Source organism: Xenopus tropicalis, chromosome 3 (genome assembly GCF_000004195.4).
Source record: "Xenopus tropicalis strain Nigerian chromosome 3, UCB_Xtro_10.0, whole genome shotgun sequence".
In the NCBI taxonomy this organism is placed as follows: Eukaryota; Metazoa; Chordata; class Amphibia; order Anura; family Pipidae; genus Xenopus; species Xenopus tropicalis.
In genome coordinates, this window is record NC_030679.2 from 130,959,257 (window position 1) to 130,980,428 (window position 21,172).

Genomic DNA, 21,172 nt, shown 5'->3' on the forward strand with positions numbered 1-21,172 from the left:
TTTAATGTAAGACAACAGCAACAAAAGGCTTCATGTGACACCTAAACAAAACCTCTGCTGGGATCAGGTGTGCAGCTTCCTGCAAAGTAGTCCTTTCCCACCAGTAAATGGCCGCCTTAGGCTAATTAAGCTGAATTGTGGCAACTGCTCGCTGTGGGATGATGCTGGGTGCTGGAAGCTTGTGTAATGTTGTTTGTGTGTATCCATTTACCTCTACCTTTGTGTCATCTCTTGGTTACAGTTCTGGCAGTGTGAAGCAAGAGTAGGCAACCTTTGCTAGACCTCAAGCCTCTGTGAGCAGCACTAAGATTAAGAACAAAAACCATGGTGGTCAGTACATCATATGACCCACCTTTTGTGCCATGGCCTGTCATTCAAGTCTAAGGGAATTGCCTCAGAATGCCCATGTGGTAATTTTTGTGCAGTTAGTGACACAACTTGAGTGCAGTTAGTAACGGAATTGGTGTTCATGGAAATTGCTTTAGAAGCCCACATAGGCAGCCTTTTGGTGCTTCTGCTGTTGATGGACCAAAACCCTCAGTAAGCAGCACCTAAGGCATTAATAGACATATCTGGTGCATTGACTGCCATGTTGTTTGTTCTGAAATCACTATTACAGCTTGTGAGCCGTGGTCATTCATTTAGGGCTGAAGGAATTGCCTCAGAGAGCCTATGTGGTAATTTTCCAATGATAGGCAACCTTTGGTGCTACTGCTGTCCCTGTATCTCAACCCATAAGGAATTATGGGACATATGTGGAGTACTGACCACCACAGTTGATTCTCTATCCATACATGCAGTCAGTGATGCAACTAGTTTTCCATTGCATCTCTTCTGTGGGAAACGATTTAGAAGCCCACACAGGCAACCTTTGGTGCTACTGCTGTCTCTGTATCTCAACCCATAAGGAATTATGGGACATATGTGGAGTACTGACCACCACAGTTGATTCTCTATCCATACATGCAGTCAGTGATGCAACTTGTGTTCCATTGCATCTCTTCTATGGGAAATGCTTTCGAAGCCCACACAGGCAACCTTTGGTATTACTGCAGTTGCAAGGCTTTCAAAATCAAGATTTTTCAAAATGAAATTCAGTAATAATTGTACATATGTGACTTATTGACCGCCATTTTTTTTTTCTTGGTCAAGATCTGTAATCAAAACGTGGCAACCTGTGTGCCATTGCTTCTCCTTCCCAAGTCAATGGAAACCACATCAAAATGGCCTCATGGGTAATTTTCCAGCTATGTGTAGGCATTTTTATCTGAGAATTACTATAAAATCCTCCAGACCTGTGACTACCATTGACTTGGATGGGATTTAGTAGCAAGTTTGCTGTGGTATTTTGATTCCCGGGAATAAAACGCTAGTCTCAACCCCTTGTTCATAAGTCAGTAGGGATGGTAAACGTTTTTCTGAATGCACATTGATTAAAAAAGAAAAACAGAGAGAGAGAACCGCCTCTGAAATAAAAGCTATTTATATGATTGTATTTCTCACTGTTTTTGTCCTTAAATATGATATTAAAAGCCGGGGGGAAGAAATGAAATGAAATTTCTCCTGTATCCGTCGTCTTGCCACCTGAGCATCATTATTCAGTCCCGTCGCCTCGAGCGCACATTAGAGCTAAGTTAATTTAACTGGCAACTCTCCCATCAGAAGGCGAATCCAAAGAGATGTAACGTTTGGTTGGAAGGGGCGGTTTTGGTAATTAGCATTGGTTTCATTTGTGGCAATGAGAAGAACAGAAATAAAATACTCCGGTGTGCTAGTAAAGTCTCCCAATCCTCTTACATATATGTATATATGTAATGCCAATAGTTTAGGTGGATCTCCAAAAGAGAACAGCAACAAGAGCAACCCTCTGAGACATTGTTCCTCAGCCTTTGTTGTAGTTTATGGTCCAAAAATAGGTGGACCTCCAAAACATTAAAGAGGACAACAACATTGGCAATCCCTAAGACATTGTTCCTGTGCCTTTATTGTAATTTAAGTTCCAACATTGGGTGGATCTCCAAAAGATCAAAGACAGGAGCGCCACCTAAGACTGTTCCTCAGACTTTTTTTTCTGTACATTTGGTCAAGAGCCTGCTCAAGAACCAGGTCACAGATATGAAACTGCTATTTAAGCCATAATAATATCAAGGACAGAAAAGAAGTGTTCACCCCAAATCTCGGCCTAACTGACTTTTAGGCTGAGCTACAGCCTTGAGCCCCCACACGTTGGGAAAACTGCTCTAAGATGTTTCTATGGCCTATACTGATGCTTGTTGACATAGGGTTGTTCCCAATGTACTCGGCACAATCCATAAGGAACACATTATTAAAATGCAGGGTTTAAACAATGTTATAAATGTTCCAACATGTTCCATGAAATAGAAGAGGGCACGGCTTACTCAACTTGGGCTTGTAGGACCTGGATAAAAAGTCACAGTGGCTTGTGTACCTCATCTGTGTTCATATATTTTACAATAGTGGGTATAGAATTCCCTATATAGGAGGTGCTTGGTGATTTAGTCACTTACACCACATGACTTGCCTATTATGAGAAATAATGTAGACCTACAATAAACATTTTTCAGATTGCGACGCAGTGAATAATAAATTGATGCCACACGTGTCTTCATTCCAACAGCCTAAGGGGAAGAAATGCCAGTGTGACTTTGTCAATTTCTGCCATGTTCTGCCATAATAGATGGCAGCCTCCTGTCCCTATCACTTTAAGGATGTTGCAATTACGCATTTATTGCTCAGTTTATCTTCTCTGTTGCACTTTGCCTTATCAAAGAACACTCCGTGCAGATATGTGGTTTGCTGGGTTGCCTCCTGAGATTTATACAAATGTTGTTCAAAGGGCTGATCGCTGTGTATCAGTCGGTTCCTTTTAAGCTGGCCATACTTTGTTTGGTGAGGTCTATATCTGATTGATCTGATCACTTGGGCCTAGGGGCAAAAGATCAGATCACATCAATGGGGATACAGGCCGTCGGAGTGAGGACCTTCTGAACAAAGCAGTGTGGTCATGGCTTTGACCAGATTTTTAAATCTGTCTAATGAAATCTGCCAATTTCTGACCAGATATCACATAGTCCCGTCGTAGTGCCCCATACATGGGCAGAAAAGCTGCTGCCTCGAACTGAAGGAGCCGAATTGGCAGCTACGTATGGAATCATCCTGATGATGGTGGTACATTTGCCGATAGAAACTTCTTCCCCCTGAATTCATGGGCTTTTTAGGACATAAGCTAAAGAATATTGGCTGTTGCCGGATGGTAGGAATAGAAGTTAGCAACTTCTACTAAAGATTCCTGTATTAGAGAATAGAAGGTTAATATACCCATTGCCTCTCTTTTCCTCCCCATTTCAAACAAGTCCAGTCCAATGGTGGATTTAGTGCAGTGAAGCAGATTTGATCTGAATGCCTTGTTACAAGGAAGGGTGATGCCCGTGTCCTACTGGGAACTGAATAGATTCCATAATATCGCATGGTGTTTTTTCTCTTGTGGGAAAGTCAAGACGTGTTTCTGTTCCAGCTGTGAGTGGGCTAGTCTGTGTGATGTTAGGCCTGTCTCTTGGCACAGGCGGCCCAGGAGTCGTACGGGGACTAAACAAACTTTATACAGCACTGCTGTGGGCGTGCTAAGAAAATAATGAGGCGTAATGTGAGCAGCTTGTTTTTAAAGAGAGTCCTGTGTTTTTGTTATAATCTCTTGGTTACCTTTGATTTTACTTAGAAACCCAGAGCTGCTATCTTCCCTTTTTATTCCTCTGCCAGTTTCTGTCACATTCTGTTTCTCCTCTGATGGATCTCTGTTTATTGGGCTTATCGTTTCGGCTCTGCTAAGTTTCTCAATGTACCGTCTTGCAGCACTAATATAAACAGTAGGATGCTTATGAATTCCTAGCTAGTCTAAGGGGCTACTTTTTTTTTTTCCATGTTGCTTGAACACCATGGGCCAGCAGATAGATGAGGGTGGGGGGGGGCTTGACCCTTTGTCCACTGACACTAGTTGGCATCTTTGAATTGAACACTGACTCTAATGTTGCCAAGTGAATCAAAAGTATCATACAGCAGAGAAGGCCATTTTGATTGTTTCTGCTCTCCCCAAAGTTGGATTGCGGTGTATAGGGTCCTTATCCAATTTGGTATCAATTATAGTGCCTTACACCTTCATAAAATATCTACTACTGTACTCATGGTCTTCAAAACCTCACCTTTGGTAGCCTACATGCACTGAATCATACTACCCTAATGTTGGGTAGCAAAGCTCCCTTGGCCTGGCTCTACGTGTGACCATAGCTTTACTGGGCCTAAACTACTACTTCTGTGATCGGGTCTCTGAAGTTAAGCAGAGTTGGCAGGGTAGGATTTGGTCAGTTAGTGGGGCTATAAGTGTCACTGCCAGGCAAGTAAGTGAAAATAAACTGCATTTTTGTCCAGTACGTTCTACTTCAAGTGCAAGTCATGCCTTTTGTTTATCTGTTGCACCATATTGGACCTCTTGGTGTGGAATTTTAGAACCTGGCAGAAACCAATCCGAACATTTAAAATCATGTGACTGTGGAAATTGATGGTTCCCCCCCCAGGGATTTTCCAAATAGATTAAATACATTTATATAAACCTGTATTTGGTTTGGGATTGGTCTTAATCTAAGTTTAGACTGTACGTGCCAAGTCTAGGTACAGGTATAGGATCTGTTATCTAGAATGCTTAGGACTTGGTGTGTTCCAGATAGGATTGCCACCTCTTCTGCCTGGGAACTCAGGGCAGGGGGATGGGGCTATGACGCGGCGATTGGCCAATTACCATGTCAATCTTAGAGAATCCTGCCTGGTTTTCCAAATTGGGAAAAACGGGCAGGTACTTTGAGACCTACCATAGACTGGGCTGTCTGGGTCAAAACCGGACAGGTGGCAACCCTAGTTCCAGATCAAGGGCCTTTCTGTAATTTGGACCATTGTTATTTAAGACTTACAGAAAAACTTACGAGCATTAATAAAACCAACAGTAATGTTTTGCCGCCATGTTTTGTTCATGCAGCGGAGTCACCATCAAGTACAAGGTACAGTTTTATTATTGAAGAGAAAAAGGAAATCGTTAGAAAAATAAAAAAAATTTCTGTAGCAAATGGTATTCCTGTCTGTGCATATTGTCACACTGCTGCCTCTAATGAGGTGCATCTGGCGCATCCGTTTTGTGCAGTAAAAGTGGGAAGAGCTTGGTTTCTTGTGTCAATCAAGTGTGTAGAAATGAATTCTGCTCGTGTGTAGTAGAGCATAGAACACACGTAGATCTTTGTGCTTCAGTGTTCTACATGAAATGTAGATGTATCATGCAAATAGATGTGAAGGTATTTTCCTTATTTAATTAATCTGAGTCTGCACTGTATTGCTCAGAAGATCGGTTTGGGCCATTTTCCCTTGTGCTGCATTTATTGCACTACCCCCACATATAGAAATACAGATACACAGATAAAGCAGTGTTCTTTGCACACTGGTAAACAATCTTCATTAATGTTTATATTTTAATTTTATCTTTACAAAATTTTACTTAACTGACCAGCAAATAGATCTATATAAGGCTGTACTGTATTGTGCTATATATTGGTGTTTTCATATCAATGATAAGGATACCATAGGGGAGTCGTTCCCAAACTGTGGGGCTGTCGGCATCATGGAATTGGGGCTGAAATAGCAAACTTGTGCTATCTGTGAAATTCTATATCTGTGACCTAGAAAAATGTTGGATCTCAAAAAAGTTGGGAAACCTTGCCTTTTCTCATTAGTTTGAGAAAAAATAGGCTTGGTTGCTAGACGAGTCCCTTTACACTGGGGGTATTTTCATTTACAGGGGTGGGGGTGTCCCCAACTATTGCTTGTGCTTTTGCTGCCACTAATTCTCTCTGCTCTGGCTACCAGTCTAGACCTTCCGACCTGTTCTTCACCCATCATACCCTGCTCCTTACACAGGTTTTGGATAGATTTCCTCAAAATGTTCATTTTAGGTGTTGACAATTTCCAGCTGGAGGAGCATCCTTTCTATATATACATGCATAGACCAGTACATGGGCATAGGAGATGTATATATTTCTTGCCTTGACTTGGGGGGTTGTATGTAGACACTGGAAACAGCTACAACTAAACTGGTGAAGTTTTAATATAATTTGTGAGAAACAATATGGCTGCCTCCAGTAGCAAAGGAAAGGAAATGTACTTTATAAATTATACCCTCATACGTAAGACAAAGCCTACTGATAAATAGGGTCCCTTTATATCTTCAGCTGAGTTACCCTTGACTTTATGTCTGGTGATCTGAACCAGTATTCCCAAATTCAAACCTTGGCTGTCTTAAAGTTGTTTAAACCCATGCCCCCATTTTGAATAAACCTTTTTTTTTTTAATTTGGGTTTTGTTTCCAACCCTCAGTCGCCCCTAAAACCAAAACAGACGTGGAGCCATATTCAGCTCGGCCAGGAGACAGGATAACTTTGCAGTGCAGGCTACGAGAAGATGTTCAGAGCATCAACTGGGCGAAAAATGAAATGCAGCTTTCGGAGACTAACCGCACGCGCATAACGGGGGAGGAGATCCAAATTTCCAACGCAGGGCCGGAGGACAATGGGGTGTATACCTGTGTTACTAACGGGCCTTCTGGAACATATACAGTTTTATTCTCCGTTAATGTATCAGGTTTGTAGCTTGTTTGTTGTGTCATAAGTCAACCCCCTACCCTCTTCCAGTGTTGTGGCATGTGTGTAGCTGTCCATCCTGTCACCTTTGTGTAGCTGTCTGCCCTTTAATTTGTCTCGCTGTCTTGTCCCTCTCCTTTGTTGTGTTGTCTTGGTGTTTGTACGTTATTGCCTGCATATTCTGTAATAAGTCTCTGCTGAATGTCAAACCAACAGTAGAACATGGCATTTTGATTGTAATGGTCTCCGTGGATTGGTGGTACAATATAGATATGTGGCAGGGCACCTTCAGTAATGTTTAGTATGGAATATTGACTGCCTCAGGTTAGATACCTTACACTGATGAGGCGCCAAGTTCTCTCCCATATCAGGGAGAACGTTGCAGGCAACACCAAGTTTGGGTCATAGCATTTTTATTTCCAAGCTAATTTAGGCTGTTGGCAGTGGTACAACACTTACCACTACCTTGTTACTGTTTGTTTGGGGTGTTAATCTCTAGGGATGCACCGAGCACAGTTTTTTTGGGTTCGTCCAAATCCATCGTAAGGGATTCGGCCAAATACTGAACCTAAATTGAATCCTAATTAACATCCCTACTAATCTCCCAGCAGTGTTGGTTCCCACAGAGAAGAAACTGTAGAGTTGCCAAATGCCTTCTTTGTCTTGGAGAATGCTAAACTCCACAAATGACCAAGAAATTAGTTTTGGGCGTCTACTCACCGTATAGCCTAATGATCCCCAACCAGTGGCTCGGGAGTAACATGCTGCTCTCTAACCCCTTGGATGTTGCTCCCAGTGGCCTTAAAGAAGGTGCTTATTTTTGAATTTCTGGCTTAGAGTTTTGGATTGCCTGTAAACCAGATGAACTGCCAAACAGAACCTCCTGTAGGCTGCCAGTCCACATAGAGGCTACCAAATAGCCAATGACAGCCCTTATTTAATATCCCAAGTACATTTTTCATGCTTGTGTTGCTCCCCAACCTTTTTTTTTTTACATTTGAACGTGGCTCACAGGTAAAAAGAGGTTGAGGACCCCCCTGGTATAGCCTATAGTTAGTGGTAGACATAGTAGGTCTGAAATAGAATTCCCTTGTTTAGCACCATTCTCATGTGGCACAAAGGACCCCCGGTACTGTCCATGGGAATTATATTCAAATGTTACCACCTGTCCTACTGACAGCGCCCTACTGAGCGGAGTAACCAATCAAAATATTTGTAGAGAACAAGAAATTCCCATGGCACAGTTGTTTTGTGACTGTCCATTAGATCAAAGACCAGCGCCCAGGCTGCTAATTATGGAAACCTTGACCAGCCAGGAGTTCAGGTGTGACATGGCAGAGCTCTCACTTTATTGCTGCTTCTGTTTGTAAATCTCACCTCCCGGGGCAGCTAGCCTGATGAAATTAAGGACTGCATAGTGTGTGTGACAGACTTGGAGTTGGGGTGTTAAGTGGGCTTTCATGTGTTACTATCCCCCAGCAAGCCATTTGGTCAGAAACCTTTGAAATGATTAAATCTGTTTAGAGTGGCCAAATGGTAGAGGGCAGTTGGAGTTTGTGTGTGGTCATAGCTGTCACTAAGTGCCCCGCAGCTTGCAATAGGCGTACTGCCTCTTTAAAACAGAATTTCCATAATCCAGCAAAAAAGGTAGGAAATTTTTGTGTGTGAGTTTAGGTTCAAAACCTATAACGTAACTGTAAGGGCTGTTTGATTCTGTGGGAATACTTGCTAACGTACTGTACTAATCTCATGATATATTCAATTAATTCTGCCAGTGGGCATCAGTTTTAGTTGCCAACTAATTCTGAATCAGCCAGTCAGAAGCTTACGTTTATGCCAGCGTCTCACATTGCCTTCATGTCTTTGAATTGTGTCTGCATTATTGGTTATAGGATTGTGAAAGGCCAGCTGCAGGGCAGATGGAAACCCAAGTACATGACTATAGCCTCCATCTGTTAGGGTGGTTCTCCAAGCAGAGGTTGTCTGAGCTTACGGGGAGTTTTAATTTCAAACATCTAGTTTACTCCAAGTTGTGGATCCCTGATTTATACATAACCCTGCTGAGGGTTTCATTGCTCTGGGCCCAACGCTGATTTGCAGAAACAGTTGCTGTTTGTATTCTTCAAAGCTAGCCATGTTGTGCTCCTCAGAGCTGGAGCCAAACACCTTATGCCCTTTATAGTGGAAGGGAAACAGTGGGGCTCATTTATAAAGTTTGCACAGTGCAGAATTATTCGCACTGAGTGTATTTATTTTTATAAAGCTGGACAAATTGTTTTATTCGCATTTATTCAAATATGGCACAAGTCGCAAATTGTGAATATTTATGTGCACACTCTGCATCCCAATTACACCGCAACTTTGGCGTTCAAAAAAAGTGAAAATTGGCGCTATGTTCTCGCGCAACAGTGGCCATGCTTGCGCACACCTCCACCTCGCTTGTGAGCCATTTGCAAATTTTTATGTGCAATTCACATTTCACAGCAATTTGAGATAAAACGGGAACATCAGTCTAAAATTTAACCATTTAGGGGATAACATTATAAATGACCCCTGTTGACCTCAGCTGTGAGGAGCCTAGTGTGGTCATCTGCAGCTGTTAGGAATGCAGCCATATTGGGTGTTGGGGAAATGAGGTTCTATCAGTCAGTTCAGGATAGACCACTGGAACCAATGCAGTGACCCAGTCTCCATGTATTTGTGGTCTACAAGGGAGCTTATAAGTGCCTGATGGACAGTATGAAGTTGCATGTTATCCAGTGGGAGCAGGGTGCTGAGATGGAGGCCCAAAGGAAGGGATGGCTGGGTCTTGTAGACTTTTAGACTATAACTTTCAGGACATGTGAAACACACACTACTAGGACCAACTTCGGCAGAAGCCAACTGATCTACCAATATGTTGGACTCCAGAGCAAACTGGAAGAACATGACCTAGAAATAGTGCCCTGGTAAGGATCGAACCCAGAAAGATGCCAGTATGTGCATCAATAATGCCATCAACTGTCACACTGTGTACAGGAAGGATTCTTGTATAGTTCAGGGTGCTGATCATAGGAAGCAAATCTTCCTTACAAAATATCATAATTACCTTTTCTCTCTGACATGAGGGACGCCATGCCACTGTCTGCTCAGGGTGGGGCTGCCATTTTGAACCATCTCTGTTCTAGTTGAGTGCAGATCACTATTGAAGTGATTTGCTCTCTTTATGCTTATTTTTGCCAGTCGAAAGCAAGTGCACTTTCCATTCATTTCCCGTGACTTTAGTTAACTACTATATACAGTATGTTCCAATACCTGCAACCAACAATCAAGCATAATTATCATCATCTTGGATCCTACAATATGGTTTCCTGTAATGTGTATAACATTGTCTTCTTTTAACATACATACACCCACAGAGGCCAGTGTGTTATAGGTAATGGTATTTATATTTTCCCACAGATGCACTGCCTTCAGCCGAGGATGATGATGACGATGATGACAACTCATCCTCTGAGGAGAAAGCTTCTGAGAATTCCAAACCGAACCGTAAGTACAATGGCCTCCTATGTTAGGGACAGGGATGTTCCTTAGCCCCTAACTGTAAAAAATTCAATAACAAGAAGTTGGACTTTAGACCCTGAAGGTGGCCACACGTGGGGATTTGCGAGGTCGCACAAAAGATCGTTCAATCCGCCACTAACCGTTCAGGGCTGAAACGGCAGATAAGGAGGTAGAAACAATAGGATTTCTACCTCCTTCTGCCGATTCAGCCCTGAAGGCAGATTTTGCTCAGGCGCCTTCTATGGCGCCCGATCAAAATCTTTTAACCCGCCCAATTGGCGAGTCAACCGATATCAGCGGACTCCTGCAATATAGGTCGACACGCCGGCTTGCCATACACACACCGAATATCGTACGAAACGAGGTTTCATACAATATTATCGGTGCATGTATGGCCAGCTTTAGGTTGTTAAGAGGAGTCCAGATTTGAAAAACTTAAGGGTCTAAAATTGGATCATGCTGGTCTCCACAATGTAGGAAATCCAATATGATTATCCAGTTTTCTGAAATATTATGACTATGCTTTCAAACTGCATGAAGATCAAAAATAAGAGTTATGAGTTCTGGCTTTGCAGATACACAGTAGGAAATATTCATCATGTGATGACAGGAGAATATGAGATTGCTGTGAATCTGTTCCTACTGCCTGGAAAAATGTTGATGAGAAATATTTAATAAAACAGAGAAAATCCCCACACATTTTTCAATAAAGAAAATGAAAATTGTACCCAGCTGTATCCTAGTAAGGTAGAGACTGATTGGCACTGCTGTGTCCCTCGTGGCACCATCATTGTAAAGGACAGGTGACTCCCAAAAATGAACATTATTATTTATTCTGACAGTATTTATTTCTATCCTGTATGTGTAGAAATATCCTCTTGGAAGTAAGAGCCGTGGTTTTGATTACGTGGCATCTCTTATCTGTGTTCAGCCATCTTTTGTCTGTTATCTCAACAAAGCCCCGCCCAGTATTCATGTTCAATGCAAGTTCAAATAGCGCATGTTCATGAATATAATGCTGTACTAGATAATCTACTGGTATTTTCAAATACAGATATTGTGCTTGCGTGGTGATAATGTTGATTTCCAAAAGGAAGTGCATTTTCATGTTTTGGGCATTACTTGCCCTTTAAAACAATCACATTGCAAAAATCTCCTGTGTGTCATAACCATCCACGGCACACAGCAAGTTGGACAGCACTGGGCTGAATGCTTAATAGCCACATGACTACTAATGGCTGTGGCCATGAACTGTTCTGTTGTGGTCTAATGGAATATCCCTTGTGTATCTTACTAGATCCTATGTTTTGTGGTCATTGATTCATCTATTCTACATTTTTCCTAAGTGCCTCATAAAGGCCTACTTTCCTTAAGGATTCTATTATTTCTGTGGTTACTGTCCCCAGAGGCGTATCAGGCTTTTAGGGCCCACCAGAGAACTTCCCATCCAGGACCTGCTCTCACAATAATTAGAGGGAACCAGTGCCAAATGGTTTAGAGCATATGGAGGCTTACATTGGGAATAAGAAGGGGGTTAATGGCAATGGGGCCCACTTGGGCAGTTTCTTATACTCTGCCCATCTATAACAGTCCAACAGGCTGAAAATAGGCTGTTTATCTTAATACTCCTAAAAGCCCATGTTCTAAAGCAGGGGTCCCCAACCTTTTTATATGCCACACTGAAATGGAAAAAGTATTAAGGGAGCTACACAAGCGTGAAAATAAATTCCGGGGGTGCCAAATAAGAGCTATGATTGGCTATTTGATAGTCCCTATGTGGGCAGGCAGTCTGCTTGGCATTGCACCAGCTTTTTATTCAACCACAACTTGCCCCAAGCCAGAAATTCAAAAATAAGCCCCTGCTTTGAGGCCACTGGGCGCAACATCCAAGGGGTTGAGGAGCAGCATGTTCCCCCGAGTCACTGGTTGGGGATCACAGTTATAAAGAAATAGGGAAATACATGCTCAACCCCGTGTCTATACCAAGTCACAAAGGGATGCCATATTGTCCTTACTAATTCCTCTTCTTGGCTGTGGAGGAGTAACCTTTTTCTAATACTGAGTTTTGCAAGATTCCCCTTATTGGCTACTACACCATGAATGGTATTGCATTGTGAGGTTGTGGAAGGGGAGACATGTCCGGTGGCTTCTATTGTTTAGGCGTATGCCCCAGAGTAAAGGCAGGGCAGGCACAGGAACCATACAATACAATAAAATCCTTACTTGATATTTTTTACACTACGGAAATCCTTAATTTCTTTTTTTTTTTTTTTTAAAGTGGGTGGGTGTTTTGAGACCCGCTAATACAAAAAAAAAAGTTACCTCTTTCACCTTCACAAAAGGCACAATTGTGTGTGGGGAACAATGAGACACTGGATAGTGTGTGATCTTGTTATGTTCCAGTTTCAATTGGCTGCCCAATTATCTGGGCTTAGCGATGAGTTCAGGCAGGAGCGGAGTTAGGGTTTTATCTCTGAAATAAAGGCTCAGCACTCCGACTGGGTTCCATTTAACCCTCCGAACACAGTGCTTGTGTGTCTGGAGATAAATGGGATTTTTTAATAGCACCGGGTGAATGTGAGGACACGCAGAAATCTAGAACGAAACGCAGTGGGATTTACATGGATAGGTATCGTATGGCATAGCCTGAGGGTACAGGGAGATCTAGAAAGTGGTGCAAACTGAGGACACGGGGTAGAAAAAAAAAAAAGCATTTATTAAATGTGTAATTTTTCAAATTACTTTGAGTTATCCTATACAGCTGACTATGCTTGCAGCTTATCAGGACTGGAGATTTACTAACCTAGGGTGGTCTGTTGCATGCGTTTGACTCTTGTGGTTAGAAAGGCATAATAGTACATTTTGCATTATTTCAGCATAATTCATGGATGGTAATGAAACCGCTTGGCAGGATATTTCTTGGCCAATACATTTTTAAAGCCCCCCCAATATGCCAATATTATGGGTTGTCAAACTACAACTCTCAAAATGCTAGTACCAGGTAGTGGCAGAGGAGCAATTGCCTTTAGAAACATCAGGTCTAGAATGCACTCTGATCCTATAACGGATTGTTCAGTCTTACATCATTTCCAGTTTGTCTTTAGTAGAACCCAAAGCATATCCCATATAAAGTCAAGAAGTATACACTGAATGGTTTCCTCCAGTGATAACCTCTATTGTGGTTGGGAGCCTCCGTTGTAAATATACGGCCATGAATAAAAGAAAAGGCCCCAACCCAAGCCCAACTGAGCCAGGAAATATGACTAGATTGTCGCAACTATATCTTCAGATTATCATACCAATTTCCCTTCTTTTCTGCAGGTCCATTTTGGTCACACCCAGAAAAAATGGAGAAAAAGCTTCATGCGGTGCCAGCGGCAAAAACGGTGAAATTCAGGTGCCCAGCAAATGGAACTCCGCAGCCAAATCTTCGCTGGCTGAAGAACGGCAAGGAGTTCCGGCAGGATCAGCGCATTGGTGGATATAAGGTACGATGGCGCTTTATGTCACATGTGAAATAAACTCTCGGTATCTGTGTGTGTATATTAGAAAATAGCTTTATTGTATGCATTTGTACATATACACAGCAGGCTTTTTCCATAGAATTGTAAAAAAGCCCAAATCTTAATGACCACCAGGGGTGCTGTTGTTTCTGCAGTCTGAGGGGAAGGCCCCAGCAAATATAAGCAGTATGGCGGCATCCTCTTTAATATTTAATAAACTGTAAATTCCAAAATGAGACGACGGAATGTTCTGTGTGCGTAGCAAGCTGTGCCTTTGGTCTTTATGAGGCAACAGATAGGCCACACATAAACAGAGTGTATTTTCCATTTAATAAGATGTTTCACTTGCCATAGTGAAAAGCTGCATTAAGTGAATGTTTGACATTCCTGTATTTCACATACCACTCACTGTGTTATTGTAATCCAGAGCCAGCGCCACGGGGAGCTGACATTTCCATATAAGTATAGTGGCCGAGATGCACCGGGTGCAAATTTCATTTCTTTTGTTAGAAAGGGAAAGGTGTACTTAAAGCGGCAGAACTCGTTCTACTTAGGAAGGAAATAAAAGCATCACCCGAGGGTTCTGGGACAGAGGCAAGCAGCAGGGGCTGTTTGATTTTAGATAAGGGGCCACCCCGTGTCTAGGGTGCTAAATTGCCTTGGTTCTGGAGGTCAACTTATAAGTGAATATAACACAATAGGAGAGCTGGGGGAAGGAAGACGAGGGAGATTGGTAAAAGCACAAAAGAAAGTGGCGTTGGGCATTGTCTGCCATAGACAATTCAGTTCTCTTTCATATGATAGCACTTGGTTCCTGGTTCTCCCTGAGAAGGGGCTGATAATGCTAGCTAGTAAGACCCTAAAAACTTGAGAACATTTATAACGTCAGTGCCAGAATGGTTGACGCATCTTAGCATTTCAGCTGACGAGGTTGCACCGGGTTATGGGTTCCTCTTGCATGCCAGCAGGACCTTTGAAGTGGAACTGCCTTTTTTGTCGGCCCAGCATGCTGTGGTGTCTCTTGTTTGAAAGGACTCTCATTAATCACTCCTCCTGCTGATCGCTCTGCAGCTCGTTAGAGGGATTCACAGGCTAAATGTAATCACCATCGAGAGAGTGTTTGAAGCTGTTGCTGAGTGTGACTTTTCATCAGACTATTGACCAACCTTATATATTTATCATTCTATGGATTGGAAACTGTGCCATCAACATGCTGTATATTGGCAGTGGTGGTGGACTTGCCCAGATCCCTTTACACTGTTAGGGATCTGGGCAAGTCCTTTGTGATGTTTATGTTTGAGATTGCCACCTTCCCCAATTAATAAGTGGGGTTCCAAAGATGCAAACAGAGAAGAGGGGCAACCACGCCAGGGCAAAAAAGCTGGGTTTTTAGCTTGAAGGGAACGTGTAGGATTTAAGATGGCAGTGCCTAAAATAAAGATTAATACTATCAACTATTTAACACTTCTAGGTTCGTTCTCAAACATGGAGCCTTATTATGGATTCCGTTGTCCCATCTGATAAAGGCAATTACACTTGTATTGTGGAGAACAAGTATGGCACCCTCAACCACACCTACCAGTTGGATGTAGTCGGTAAGTGCTGTACTTTGTTTGTGGCATGGAGGAGCCCTTCTGCCTCTCATTCATTCTCGCTCTATTTCCATTGATGCTTGCCTTGCTGGCTGGCTGCTATTCTTAGTTATGGGGTTGTGGTTAAGTGACCAGCACAATCTAGTTCTAATGCATATGGCAGTGGTTCCCAAAAGCCTTGGTTGGATGGGCCCAGCCTGAAGGCCATAGGAGTTGGATAGTGTGCACGCAAGTTATTTTAGTGAGGTGAGATCCACAGGAGGCAACCCATTAAGTGACTCCACTCCAATGTAAAGGCCTTTTTCATACTTTTTTTCCCCTGATGAAGATCCTCCATGAGTCAAAACATGTAGGGTTTCCTTTTATTTATAGTGTAATTTTTTTTTTTTTTTTTTAATCTGGAACAGATTTGGGGATATGCCCATTTACTTTCCTAGGTTCTGCTGGAAGCCCATCTTCAAGGTTAATTATAGTAAGATTTGGAGTGAACACTTCTTTAGTATCTTAGATATCCATGGAACTATGGCTGAATGGGAAATTTTGTAATGGTTTTTGTATGTTTGCAACCTTGTTTTGAGCTAAGGAGGGTGCTCTGGGCAAATGTTGGGTCTCAAAAGGGTGCTCGTTCGAATATATCTAAAAGCCACAGGCATTTGGGCTTGGGGGGGGAGGATATCAATTGCTCAGTCCTTCATGGTCACAGAGTTGTAGCGTTAGGGACCCTGGAAAAAATTGTTTTTTAAGTCTATAGTATTTAATTTTTCGCTGGGATTTGTAGACCAGTTTGAAGACGACAGTCTAAAAAAATAATGCGTACCTTAAATACAAGTATTAATCAAGGTTTTGTGCGAATAATTGACTCTGCATTGCTCGGCCTCCTGGTTGAATTTGCGATAGAAATCACCCACGGGCCTGGAGCCGAGGCTTTTTTTGTTGGCGCTTGGGGATCAGAACAAAAAGTCCTTGGAGTTTTTATGTCGAAACTAATTGAAGAGCGATGGCAGGCGCAGGCTAAAGTGAAGGAAAGGAAAAAAACAAAACAAGCCCTTCTTTGCCCAATATCTAGCAGATCGTGAAATTATCCTCCATTTCCTCAAATGAGTAGCCAATTCTCCTCTCAAATATTTCCTCCACGAACATCCGCCTTTAATTATCCTACATATTTTCCTTTCTTTGACTCCCCCCCACCCCCAGCCTGCCATTTCCACCTCACAGAACCTATTAAATTTCAAATATTTCCTGTACAGGGGGCACCGTGGGGCCTGCATTAAGGTGCTGAGTTTATTTATTCTGTCTCCTTGCTTTTCTTCCCCGCTCCTCTCATTACATTCTCGACTGACTTGAAGAATCAAGGCGGCGTACTGATAGTCTGTTATTCCTGGAGACGTAATAAACGTACATAGAGCCTACTCTATACACCACCATTGCATCATCTGTTTCCCGGGATCTGGGATTCATTTCCAGCGCTGGGCCTTTCTTAATTCTAACAATAATATTGGTTGTTTAGCCTAGAATCTCTAGGTAATTGTAACCTTACTGCTGCCTGGGCCATTTTAAGGATAGAATTGTTTTCCCCCCTCTTTACTGTAAAGCCTATGAAAAGCAAATTAAATCAATGGCGAAAGCCAACACCCTGTCCCCCTTCATTTACCAGCCAACTGTTTTTGTGCACCAAGAGTATTTCACTTCTTATTCCGATATAGTAAATAAAACTGCTGCCAATTATTTAGAAGCTGTGTTGACTCCAGGATGTGTATGGTGGGGGCTAAGGAAAATCTGATTTCCCCAAAGTTGCTTGAATAAATAAATAAGACCCTTTCTACATGGGTTTTTATGGAAACCTTCATCATTCATGTGTCTGTTGAAGTAATGAGGTAGCAGAGGAGACATTCTGCTCTGTGATTGGCTGACAAAACAAGTTTTTTCTATATCCAATGCTTTGATTGGCTAAAATCTGTCTTCTGCAGGAATGGAAACAACAAATATTTTGCTCTGAGATATAGCTTTATATTGAAATGTCGTTTTATATTTTTTATAATTTTAGAATACTTCAAAGGCCCCTCTTCGAGACTGGGGTCCAGGACAAATTCCCTGTCTATTCTGTGCTAATAAAAGCTCTGTGTTGTGTTTTATAGATAGGCAAAATGTTATTTTGGTTATGAATAGGATTCCAAAATTCTGTTCTATCGGTGCCCGAACTGCAGAAACTGGTATCATTCCATCTACATGCAGGGTTCAATCCCAGATGCCAAATAATAAACATTGTTGATTTTAGTTCTCCATCTCCACGCTTTGATAAGTGCTACAGTAAATGTAATATTGTTATAGTGGTGCTCCATCTGTAAATAGTGCTGAATTAGTGCTACGTTTACCAATATTTGTTGAGAAAGTGCTCCAGCTACATTGACCTTTGGAAACAACCATTTCCTTCGCAGAACGTTCGCCACATCGCCCAATCCTACAGGCCGGTCTCCCAGCGAATACGAGTGTTATTGTGGGAAGCACTGCTGAATTTTTCTGCAAAGTGTACAGCGACCCCCAGCCTCACATCCAATGGCTCAGGCACATTGAAATTAATGGCAGCAGAGTGGCCTCGGATGGCTTCCCGTATGTGGAAATCCTCAAGGTAAATACATCTGTTGTCCTATGTGCCATGTGTTGTTTGGCTCCCTGCAAGGCGAGACACTCCTTCTGTTACAGTTACGCTTATTTTCCCTTCCTTTTGTTGTTTTTTTAATCCACCTATGACGCCCTAGGAGGACAGAGTTGCAAACAGATGCAGCGTGCTGACTCTCCTGAATGTAATTACCAATAAGTGCATTATTTATTAACCAGGGTGCTGCTAAATATAGCTGCGGACACAAACACGTCCCGGCTGCTTTCTGCGTTTTATCTTCAGGAACAAGATAGGTAGAGAGTTGCGGTAGGTCTCTCTCCCTTTGTCTGGAAAGTCATTTTGAATTTTCACCGAGGAGGAGCAGGCACACTTAGTTAGCAGTGATCCCCAACCAGTGGATCAGGAGCAACATGTTTCACCAACCCCTTGGATGTTGCTCCCAGTGGCCTCAAAGCAGTTGCCCGTTTTTGAATTTCCAGTTGAATTTTGGAGGCATAAAGACCATGTGTCCTGCCAAACAGAGCCTCCTGTCTGCTGCCAGTCCACATTGGGCTACCAGATAACAAATCACAGCCCTTATCGGCCACCCCTTTGGAACTTTATTCATGCATGGGTTATATTATTTAAATGTTAAATGTTGTTCACAGCTAAAGGTTTGGGACCCCTGGTCTATAGTATGGCAAGGGTGCTTTTGTTATACTGCAACTCTCCCCATTACAGTAGGTGTTCAACAGCTGAACAGCTTCTGGTTGAATTCCCTTGAACGCAGGTCATAAATGTTGCTTTTTATAAATACTTATGCCCAATATTTTACCCTTTCCTGCAGTTCAGCCAAAGGGGCATCAGTGCCTACCCTAATGCACTAAGCAGAAAACAGGCATCAAAACTTTCTGACAAATGTTAACATCCACAAACCTTGGTGGACCCAGGTCTCACTTCCTAGAGTTTGTCATAGTATCTAATGATTATGTTATGGCCTTCCAGGAACTCCTAGCAACCAATTAGTAAAAACACTGATTGTTTTGAGTTGCTGGCCTGGTTTAACATTCATATATCTTTGTCATAAGGTTTTAAACCCATTGTACATAGAGCTTGTTGTACCAGCACAGTAGTAGTGTTCATACTAACACTGGGCAAATATCGGCACAGTGCAGTAAGTCCAAAAACCCTACATGTCTCCAAAGTTCCATCCTGAAGTTCCACATTTCTTTTTTTAATCTTGATCCAACCTCTCCCTTGTGCCAGGGGCACACTGCTCATGCTCAGTCTGATCATTATGGAGCAGACCTTAGAACTAGCTCTAAACATTTGGTGCACTATTTATGCTTTGAGTGAAGATGGCACAGGAGAGTTTAATAAATGGCCACAGAGGCATTTATATGATGTTTGTGTATGTTCGTCTTTCCTTTGTCATTTTGATTCCCTCCTGTTATCGGTTTGTTTCAGCACTCTGGGATTAATAGCTCAGACGCAGAAGTTTTGACCCTTTACAATGTGACTGAGGCAGAGAGTGGGGAATACATATGTAAAGTGTCCAATTATATTGGTGAGGCCAATCAGTCTGCGTGGCTTACCGTCACCAGACCCGTGACAAAAGGTAAAATCGGTGGCACCTCCTGGAAAAAAAATGGTTTTGGTACAATATCTCTGCCAGACTCTTGGACAGAAACAATTATATTTCTTCCCCTTTTTAATGTGCTTTTATTTCCATGGAAAAATACTTGGTGTGTGAGGCTGGTTTTAGTTTCATTGTGTTTCTGCTTTATTCTCTTATTCTTTCCTTATTTCTAACCTGTTTTTAATTCGGTATTATTATTTCTTTCTTGTTTTACACACTTGAGATTTCTACCTTCTCCTCAACCCCACATGATATTGATTTATCAGCCATGTTTGTTCTAAACTGAACTGACCTAGGCTAGTGTTTATTTTTGCGCACAGTAGGCTGATGGGAAATAAGATATGGCCACCACACAACTAAATTTACCATCTCCGTTCCACCGGCTTCCATCTCATGAAGTGCCCAAATTCCCCAGGCAGCATACTGAATGTACCCTGTCTTGGAAAAAAAGGAAAAGAGCCACTGCATAGTCACCATAGAAGGCAGTGGGTCCCCTTTTAGGATTATTTGTAATATGAAACACTCATATATAGGTATATCATGCCACATTACAATGGAGTGATATCTAAAGATAAATGGTGTAGCCAACATATCTACAAAACTTGGCTGAAGTAAATATCCACGCCTAGTGGCTTCTGCTATATTTTTCAATAGAGTATGCACCAGGAACTACAACTGGCTGTAGCGTACTGGAGATGTCCTTGGCACTTCTGTGCTCATTGTACCAGATCCCCATGACCATGTGACTTTTCTTTATTAAACGTCTTTTATTCTGAAAATGTTCTCACAGTTCCTTCTATCCTAATTTTCTTCTTTAGCATCTTCAACTCTGTCCTAATTCTATTCTTCATCATCTTCTCTGTCCTATTTCTCCATTTTCTTCTGTCTTAATTCTCTTTTACCCTGTCCTAATTCACCTTAGCGTCGTCGTCTTCTCTGTCCTGATTATCTTCTTCAGCATTTCCCTTTGAAATTAAACCAGGCTTCCACAACAGGTCTCATTTTTCCATGTTGCCAATCTCTAGCATGTTCCAATGGGAAGGAGGTCTCGATTTTTTTTTTTGGTGACGGGTTTAACCAAGGTAGCTTCTCCTTAGGTGGAACTTGATGGAAGAAGCTATCGTAAATCTTCTAACCAGGTTTCTTGCAATGGTTTCTTTTCTTTATACCCTGGGACCTCTGGTTCCAAGGCAACAACCTGCCTTCTGCTCTTTTGGTTTCTGATGGCTTTTCCTCCCTCTACGATGCTCTTATCTGTAGACTGCAGGAGTCAACACCTCGGACAAGGATATGGAGGTTCTCCACCTGAGAAATGTTACTTTTGAGGATGCTGGCCAGTATACCTGCTTGGCCGCTAACTCCATTGGGATATCTCATCATTCTGCATGGTTGACCGTTCTTGAAGGTATATATGGTTCTGTTCTGTCCTATCTGACTATACCTCTAAACATTTCATGCATTTCAGAGCCAAAGGATTCCAACAAAGCAAACACATATAACAGCTCTAATAAGTGATTATTTTATCATGAGTTGGTCAGGTTATATTTAGTGTATTAGTACAAACTTTATCATGTAATAGCCTCTTTTTTTGCCATTTAACCCAACGG

General features: G+C 42.1%; 1 protein-coding gene across 6 annotated transcripts in view; it reads left to right on the forward strand.

Moving 5' to 3' along the window:
* The window catches only part of fgfr1 (fibroblast growth factor receptor 1), a 46,982-nt gene that overhangs the window by 16,828 nt on the left and 8,982 nt on the right, over window positions 1-21,172 (forward strand). For 2 of the 6 annotated variants that reach the window (XM_012958975.3, XM_012958974.3), the window contains exons 3-8: window positions 6,430-6,693; window positions 10,134-10,220; window positions 13,557-13,723; window positions 15,210-15,333; window positions 17,766-17,956; window positions 19,394-19,544. In XM_012958975.3, coding sequence (XP_012814429.1) covers window positions 6,430-6,693; window positions 10,134-10,220; window positions 13,557-13,723; window positions 15,210-15,333; window positions 17,766-17,956; window positions 19,394-19,544 — 984 coding nt within the window. 6 annotated transcript variants of the gene reach the window in all.